Raw genomic sequence first — 9,474 nt, forward strand, 5'->3', positions numbered from 1 at the left:
ACCATGTGCAAACAAAGCTATGTCGTGTGCAAAATGCATATAACTGTCAGGAACGGTTGCAGAAGGTCATTATCATAAACAAGATCCTCGGTTTTCGATTGACAACCACTACTAATGGAATAGATTTGTTGAGAAGCCTATGATTGGCCGAGCTAATTAATTTTGGCTCCAAACATCTACAAGGCCAATTTCGGAAAAAAGTAAGGTGGTGTAATAAACTATAGCATTAATTTTTATTTTAGTCACTAAATTTTAAAGTAGGACAATTTAGTCATCAAAGTACGAAAATAGTCCTCCTTTAAAATCTGTCTTACTTTAATCCCTAAGGTACAAAATTTGTCCTATTTAATCTCTAAAATATTAAAAACCAGTCTCACTTTTATCTCCAATGTATAAAATTTATCCTACTTTAATTCCTAGGTACAAAATATATCCCGCTTAATTATAAATTTTATTTGACTTCTGCTAACAATTTTACTTGTCAAAAAAATTTTCATATTTTGGGCACTGAAATATCCTATTTTGAAGTTTAGAAAACGAAATAAAAATACAAGTATAATTGAAAGAGTGCAAAGTGGAATTAACTCTAGATAGTAAGACATGTACACTAGAAAAAACCCTCCATCATTTTTTTTAGGCAAACATAAAAAAAAAAAAAAAAGAACTGTCCATCATTCATGGTATAACTTATCTTGATTTTGATCGAAATGATACATGCCAAGCTTCCTCCTCCTACGTTCTCGCCAAGGATTGACTGTTGATGTTGATTAATCACATAAATATGGCGCATTTACTCTTATAGCTGTCAATAAATGTTAGTTGCCAATCAAGGCAACATTTCAAGTCCTTTAATTACAGAAGGTTTGGCGAAATAAATCATTTGGCTCACAGGTGTTGTGACTGTTGTCAACGTTCTTTACTAATATGAATAGGACTGCAAATAATGGAACAATTTTGGTAGAGAAATGTTATAGTAAGCATTAATTAGTATACCAAAAAAAAAAAAGCTCCTGATGTTATCTTTCTTTTCTTATCTTCTTTATTCCATCCAGTTTTTTTTTTTAGGCTTATATATGAATTTCTTAACTTTGTAAAGTTTTTGTAGGCATATCTAGCCTAAACTAGCCTACTCCTACTGGGGGGAGCCTACTCCAGAGAGTGGCTCAACTAAATCGGAGAAATTTGATAGGAACTAAATTACTATCAGACCAGACGGATGCACCCCACTCTCGTATGAATTTATAACAAGCCTCGTAGAGAGGCATATTAATAGGAGGTAAGATTTGAACCCTTGACCTTCTACCTCACAATTAATGTGGTGGCCAACTCCTCCGGAGGGATTTGGTTAACTTTGTAAATTTAGTTCGACACACAAATTCCTCTAGCAAGCCTTGTTTGAAAGGTGAGTTTTTTTAGAGTTTATCTAAAATTTTACTGTGACTTGCTGTAGAAGTTTTTTTAAAATTTTTTGAAATGTGTAGATTTTTAAATATTTTGAAGTGTATAATTTAAAAATTTTGAGAAATTTTTTGAGATTATTATAACTAAAGTTTTTAAAAAAAACTTATAGCGACAAACTTGGCAAAAAAACTTAACTTCCAAACAAGGCCAAAACATGCGCAGGAGGGATTCAGTTTCCAGCAGGCGGCAGCCAATTTAAGGGAGATAAAAAAAACTTATAGCGACAAACTTGGCAAAAAAACTTAACTTCCAAACAAGGCCAAAACATGCGCAGGAGGGATTCAGTTTCCAGCAGGCGGCAGCCAATTTAAGGGAGATACTGTCCGCTAATAAATAAATATATATATGCAATAAATAAAATCTTCACAAATCATAGAGTAATATATGTGTACAGTGGGGACTTGTACGCCCGCAACATCATCTAGAAGCCACATATTGCACTGATCTTGAGTTCCAGACATCCCTTTGGTCCCTAAAAGACCCTTGAATCATTTTTGACTCTTCCGCAGCACATCACAGGCCTTGTAAGGAGCCAAAAGTTTCCCCCAACAAAGTCCATGTAATTAGCTCCTCGCCAAGTTCCATAAAATTCCAAAACTTGAAAAAAATACATTGATCGGTGACAGAAAATCCCAGCCAGATTTTCAAGATTCAAATTACCATGCTAACAATCTCTAAGCCAGATCAGTTCCTCCATAATGTACAAAGAGACACCAATATCTTTAACCTTCCAATGGTTATACTACAAAACAAAAGGCACTTATCAGGGGCAGGGATTTGGGAACCTTGAATGCACCTTGTTAACATCTCCAATAATGTCATCACTCAGATTGACACTGCAGGCATTGAGAACCTCTTGGATTTGTCACACTGTTGTAGCTCCAAAAATGGCACTTGCAACAAGAGGGTGTCGAAGAACAAAGGCTGCACAGAGAAAACTTCACGATTACAAAGCTGAGGATATCTTTAAAGAAGCATTATCTTATATAGAATACTATAGTATGAGCATAATAGTTTTTTTTAGAACCACCAACACTTGAGCCAAACCATCAGCAGGAGGTACCTCACCTTGAGTGAAGCCAAATGCAGATAATCCGAAAATCTCCTACTCATTACACGAATAAACAACTCATAGGGGAAGTTTATAACTCGGAAATTTCTTCAGTATCATTATGTTCAGAGACTCCGAGACACCAACTATTAGCATAATAACAACTCATCCAGCAACTAGCACTTTTAAAATGTATAGCTTGTTTATAAGAAACACCTCCAAAATAAGCTTGCAAATACAATATGCAGTATCACTGCAAAAGGCCTGATGGTTGAATATAACTGGTTGTTGACTTTTTCTTTTTTCTATATTCTCAGGGGAAAAGCATCTTTATTTGCACCTTTCGAAGGACTAATGGTCCTGGACCACAAAAACAAAATAAAATAATATAAAAAGCAAAATCAACTATTGGTGGTTTTCGATGTTAAGAACTCTTTTTGAGAGTTCAAAGAAAAGAATTTCAGTCAATTTCCATATATCAGTCAGTGGATCAGGTTAGAAAGGGTGAATAGAAATTAAGAGAGAGAGAGAGAGAGAGAGAATGCACTTAAAGAGACATTTAACCACTATGAAGAAAATAAAATGACGCAAAATTCAGGAAAATTTGATATGTAAGCTGGAATCAACCCATGCAAGGCTAGGCATCCCAATATATAGACAAGAGAGAGAGAGAGAGAGAGAGAGTTATACCAATTGCAAGAGACACCGGGTGGACGTCGTATTCTTCAGCAATTTCAAGATATGACTGCACAATAAAGTAAAATCTTGATAAGTAGACAAGAAAATGTGCTTCTATGCACAATCACCCTATATGTTTAAAAGAGCAGTTGATAACATTATAACTTGTTTGGCCACAGAATCCTCCAGAATGTTCAATAAAAACAGTTGCAAGCATAATAAAACTGCCAAATAATATCAAACAATGAATCAAGCTGCAGAAAGAAAATGAATTTAGCAATGCCTGCAAAATATCTAGGCATGAGTTATTTCCTGTTTCCTTTACAATCAACCAAAGATCTCACAAAACCAGCTTGCTTCTCCTCCTATGAAAATAATTGGCTTACTTCAGTGGCTGCCTTTATATTGGTCTTTGACAGGCTGTATCTCGACTCTCCTTCAGCATATCTTCCGGACAAAAGGAAGAGACAACTGTTTGACCAAGATTTGATAGAAGAAACCAATGTAACCTCTGAAAGATTAAAACGAGCATCTGGCCGACCCTTGTCAAGTGAGAAATACTTGCCGGAGAGAATGCCCATAGCTAAAGGACTGTGTACTAACAGACAAACCCTAAATATAAAATTTTGTTTTGTTTTTGTGTGTTGGGGGGGGGGGGTCAGTGCAGGAAAATGCCAGCATCAGAATAATTTATTAGACGATCATATGCATATATAAGCATGAAGGAAAGTTCTTCCACTGGAATACAGAATAAGAAGGCCAACAGAAAACTAGATAAGAGTAGTTTCCTCTGTTCTATTTCTGGTTGGTGTAGTGCATATCTGATGAAAACTTCAAAGAAGATGTTTTCACAAAGACCATCACATTTAAGCCAAGAAACTTAACTCCTTTCATATATTTGAAGTATAAACTCTTTTACAGGTTATGTTCTCATTCCACTTAAAAATTCACAAAATCTCTATAACTGCCATGTACCCAAAACCTCAAGAAGATGCACGAAGCCAGTAATTGTGAATACAACAGACAAAAATTAAGACCATGAAAAAGTCAAGTACAGCATGAATAAGTGCGGTTCATGGAAACAAGATGGTCAAAAGGAATGAGTATGACGAATGATAACTTGCCAGAAGATACACTAAGTGAAAGAGGTAAAATGAAGCAAATAAATGCGGCTTGAAAGACAAGAGGCTTCAGGTTTGGAATTTAGACAAAAAAAGAAACAACCATTGATGTGTGGCTAAACCAAGAATGAAGAGTGACATACATATTTATCACAACAAAAATGTAATGAACTCGTAGCAGAAGGCAGTTAAACATGTTGACAGTACAGTATATAACTGAATATTGAAATACATACTTCATAGGATATTAGTGAGCAATCACTTTCTCAATAATTTTTGGAGCTTCCTAGTGGATGGAAGGAGTATTCCCAGTATAAGTGAGGCTTAACTCAGTTGTGCAGATCATACACACATTCAGTACTAAGGGGTACCTCTCATGGTGACAGCATTCAGCCATCCCAAAATCAAAGTTCCGGCAAAGCAAGTTGTACGCATTCTGAAAATAGGGAAGTGAATCATATATTAGCTTCACATACATAGGGCCAACTAAAGTACAGAGATGAACACACATGCAAGAATAGACAGCAAAACAAACTCAAATTACTCAATTATCTAAAGAAGCCACCTTGAAAAAAAAGCCCCGCCAGAGCAAGTTGCACAAGTTCTGAAAGTAGGGAGGTGAATCATACCACAAGCATAGAGTGCACTAAAATACAGAGACAAGCAAACACATGCAAGCATAGACAACAAAACAAACTCATATTACTCAATTGTCAAAAGGAAGCTACCCATACAACACCTGCAAAGATACTATCCTTGGATAGTGAGGTTGCTTTTGGGCAATTTCCAGAAACTTCATGACTCCATACGGAGTCTCATTGCTTAGTCCGATGTATCTGATCTACAATAACAGTCAACATTCTGTAACAGGAATATATCACCCTAAAGCAATAAGTTGAATACGAGCTGAACTTTTAGGTCATCTTTACTAACCTTACCAGCATCAACAGCTCTGCCTAAAGCATCAAGTTGTTCATCAAAACTTATATGTGAAATATAACGGCCAGGATCATAGTCAGTTTCTCCAAACATTGGAACATAACTGCAAGAAATCCCAGTGGACATCATCCACGAAAACAAACTTTTTTTTTTTTGTTCTGTTTTTTTCTGCAGGGGACAATATGTGGGATTACTTCAGTTAGATTTGCAAAGGACAGTTACACATTTTTAGTACGTCAGCTTATTATTCTGGAAACAGAATTTGTTCTAATGGTTACCCATTTGCCACATAGTATCTATACAGAAAAGGTCAGGTCAATGTACAAACCGATCAGGCCAGTGGATTTGATACAAGTCTATGTAATCAGTTTGAACACGCTACAAACTGCAAGAATTTTTGCAATCCTGTCAGAGAGTATTTCAACAAAATCATCTTGAAAACAAAAACATACAAGCCCTGCAGTTAAGAACTGCTACCTCAAACACACACAGACACTAGAGACATACAATCTCTGAATGCCAGTGTAATGATGTAAGTGTAGAACTAGACCCAGCAGACAACAACATTAGCACCACTTAGGCACTCAAGATATAGGTTTACCCCATGAGAGCAGAGGGCTACAACCGAATAACTCAGCCTATTCTCTAGGGCTTCTGTTATATATATATATATATATATATATATAATGCAGCATATTTTATACGCCAATAAATGTAGGTAATATACAAGGAGGTGAGATTGTGAAATGGCTCAAGCACAAGATGTCGAGTTGAAGTATCAAATAACACAACGATTAACGCGCAAAGGTGAACTGATCAATGTATCAGCCCACTATATCTGCTTTTGAACGAGTCACCTAGGAAGGCTCTGTTTTGTCAGGCGCTGACCAGAACAAAACTGAAATTGTCAAAGGGAGGCTTCCCTTCTCAACCTTAACTGGATCAGCGTAATAGTGTAATACCAAAAATTCAATCAATAGCGCAAGTTCAGGATCCAACCTCAATCCTTCTGGATCATGAAGCAAACTCCAAGACTATATATATGACACAATCCAAAGGAAATAAAACCCCACAAAAACAAGAAACCGTTGGCTATAGCAGTTTCATCAAAAGCTCCATTTTCTATATATTGGAAAACACGAGAATTAGCCAGAAACAAAAACAAAATGGGATCAGCTACCATGAAAGCTGCTAGTAGTAGCATTTTTTGCACTTGTCTCTTTTCCATGATCATCAGCTTCAGCTCTAGCTATGCTAGGCCTTCATACTAATCTTTCTTAACTTACAATATGAAGGAACAGATGGGACGCACAATAGAGCCATTCTTTGTTGCATTACAAGTCCTTGTACTTACCAATGCACAACTCAGAGCTCCATCTCCCCCTCTTTCTGAAAGCAGCTTGAAAGTGACAATTGTCAGATCTTCGGCCTGTCCCTCTGTTTCGTATTCAAAAAGCATTACAGCAAAGTAATCATTTCCTAAATCAACAAGATCAACAGCACCTCCATTTGGTATGCCATCCAATAAAAGTGGCATTTTTACCGCTTTCCCATCGCAAATTTGAAAGAGACAGACAGGAAGATGGACGGCAGGCATAATGCACAAGAAGATATTGTCTTTATATAGGATGGCTTTTTTCTCAAAAGGAAATGGAGGACCGCAACCATCTAGGTGTCGCACAAAATGTTCGGCAGGTTGAATCGGGAAATCAGAAAATAACTCACAAGCCTCCCACTCCCACTGCACAGTGTCAAAAGCACACGCGTATTCCCCAGTCGAAACACACAACCTTGAACCAATCACTACATATGAAAAGAAGCCCCTAAACATAATGGAGTAACTACCTTTTTTGAGAAAAGGAGGAATCGGCAGATCAGCCCACCTATCCTCTGAAGGATAATAAACCTCAAAGCCGATGTCAATTATATCAGGAGATCCATAGCTGGGCAGGGGGCCAGATAGAACATAGATGCAACCATCAATTTCCTCTATAAGCGGGAAATACTTTGCCCCATGCATTGGGCACTTAATCTCTGCTCGAGAGTTTCCTAGAGGAGTTGAGAGAGAGATGCAACTGAACTCTCGGGGCAACCTGCCTGGCTCATACAAGTGCCTCTCTTCCTCATCGGCCTTCACACCACCAACAACATAAACCAAACCTCCAGTATGAATCAAACTCATAGCAAAGTAATGTGGAGTGCATGCATCAAATGCATCCTTTATCTCATGCCAGACAAACTCCTCTTTCGGTTTAAGCCTGCTTGAAGAATGGTGAATCAATTTCCGAATTGGAAAAGACTTGAAAGAATAAACCATTGGATCCGCATAACCATCCACTTGCGTTAAGCACACCACGAGGTTTCCTGTTGTTTTCCTTTCATGCTTTCCAAAAATACAGCTGAAGGACAGTCTCCCAATTCTCCCTTTCTCTGTTGTTCGCGACATGCTTAATCTGAGCAAAAGAAATCAATTTAGCAACAGAAGAATGAGTGACGCAACAGCCAAATTGAAGCTGTACAAAAGAATAACCGTGAATGAAAAACCAAAAAACGAATAATACAATTTGTTCTTTCACTTTCTGCATCAGACACGCCCAAATTTCAACCCCAAAAAGAAAAAATGAATGTCATCCAGGTCAAGGCATCGAACAAATATGCTCACACAGGAAGGCCAGCAGTTGCACAAATCTAAGAAGATCTTGTCATGAAGTCAATTAAAGGCGTGAAGTCAGAAGGAGGGTAGGCGTGAAATCGGAAGAAGAAACAAGCAAAGCGTGATTCCAAAAACCACGCTTTTGCTGGGAATTAGTTCTGCAACAAACGCACAAGAACACAACAGAAGCTCAGCAGCAAACTTTCAAATGGATGAAACAGATTCTCAGCCACTTGGCCACGTGGGCGAATATGATTGGAAGGTTTGGAAGTTAGTTATTAGCTGATAGTTTATATAGGGATCGGGTGAATGTAATAGGGGGCAGAATTCTTGTGTAATTTCAACAGAATTGAGCTGAACCTCATTCTGATTCCCTTTTTTCCCAAATTCCTTCATTTCTGTTCATCTTCTCAACTTTCCCGCCCTTTTCTGTAATTCTTCATTCATCAATAAAATAACTTCTGAGTTATCTTCCAGCTTACCCCCATTGTTTAATTGATTGTTTATCAAGTTTGTTTACCAATTTCTGTTATCACATTGGCAATTCCTTATAGCTCAGTCTGGCCCCATGACAGATCTAGATGAAACAACTCTCCCTAACTCTAATAACTCCCTCTTGGACGAAAATATCATTTATCATTTAGCAGTTGCGATTTGCAAGATAAGGATCTTAAAGTCCGGTAAGATCTCAAATAAAAAGGAAAAAAAATAAAAACGGAATAAATAACCAAAAACAAAACTGCAATCAAAATAACCATCAATGAAAGAACATAAAAACAAAGGGATACACTTTGGTTTTCTTCATCAGGCCAGCCCAGACTTCAACCAAAAGTAAACAATAATAATTATAACAAAATAAAACAGAATAAAGTAGACTACTTCGCCTGTAAAAGATCAAATAGGAAGACAGAAAGGCCAAAAAAAAGAAGCGAACAAAAGCGAATAACCAAGCATTCACCGTTTGCTCTGTGATCTTCTAAAACAGAAGCTTATTAGGAGCTATGTAAGCAGTAAGAGGATGTTAGATATGAAAATATCTCTAGCAAAAGCGCTCGAGTTAGAACAGAAGAAAAAAGGGCGACGGCTAGATCTGAAAATATCTCTTGCAAAGCCTTTGCTGGAATTGGACAGCAGAAGAGGGAGACGATTGCTGATTCTAAGATTTGATGACGCCCTAATTTTGCGCTGGCCGAGAGCCTTCTTTTGATTTAATCGTTTAATCCACCGCCACCGTCACCGCCACCGTCTAGGCCCCGGATCCACATTGGAATTAATAAATTCAGATTCGGAGCTGTTATACTATACCCGCTCCAGATTTGGCCTGGATATCGGAAAGATCTTTTTCTCCCGTAATCGGATTAGATGGATCTTGGATCCGAGTCGGGCCTATCCTGAAAAAGGCCCGTCAAAAGCCTGTTTTAGGGTTTGGTGTGTTTGACTATTTGGATAATAGTCAGAAAAGTAAATTTGGGATATTACATTAATAAATATATAATTTTTTAAATTATTAATCAATTTATATTCGAGTGTGAAAGTCGAATATGGGTCGGAATACCACATTTCGTATCCCT

General features: G+C 37.4%; 1 protein-coding gene across 5 annotated transcripts; it reads right to left on the reverse strand.

Moving 5' to 3' along the window:
• Positions 1 to 1,746: 1,746 nt before the first annotated feature.
• On the reverse strand, positions 1,747 to 9,193 carry LOC113697202 (uncharacterized). 5 transcript variants are annotated; one of them, XM_027216711.2, is made up of 8 exons: positions 8,862 to 9,193; positions 6,605 to 7,703; positions 5,245 to 5,418; positions 5,051 to 5,152; positions 4,877 to 4,915; positions 4,683 to 4,747; positions 3,203 to 3,257; positions 1,747 to 2,385 (listed from the first exon to the last, which is right to left on the reverse strand). In XM_027216711.2, the coding sequence occupies exons 2-8, from the start codon at positions 7,694 to 7,696 to the stop codon at positions 2,287 to 2,289; spliced, it is 1,626 nt and encodes a 541-aa protein (XP_027072512.1). In that variant the 5' UTR covers positions 7,697 to 7,703; positions 8,862 to 9,193; the 3' UTR covers positions 1,747 to 2,286. The 5 variants fall into 5 exon arrangements, 3 of the variants coding, with proteins under 3 accessions (XP_027072512.1, XP_027072513.1, XP_027072514.1); XR_003449807.2 differs by having other exon boundaries at positions 2,318 to 2,385; positions 4,548 to 4,747; XR_011816955.1 differs by having other exon boundaries at positions 2,318 to 2,385; positions 3,577 to 4,747.
• Positions 9,194 to 9,474: the final 281 nt, after the last annotated feature.

This window comes from Coffea arabica, chromosome 6e, assembly GCF_036785885.1.
Source record: "Coffea arabica cultivar ET-39 chromosome 6e, Coffea Arabica ET-39 HiFi, whole genome shotgun sequence".
NCBI lineage: Eukaryota > Viridiplantae > Streptophyta > Magnoliopsida > Gentianales > Rubiaceae > Coffea > Coffea arabica.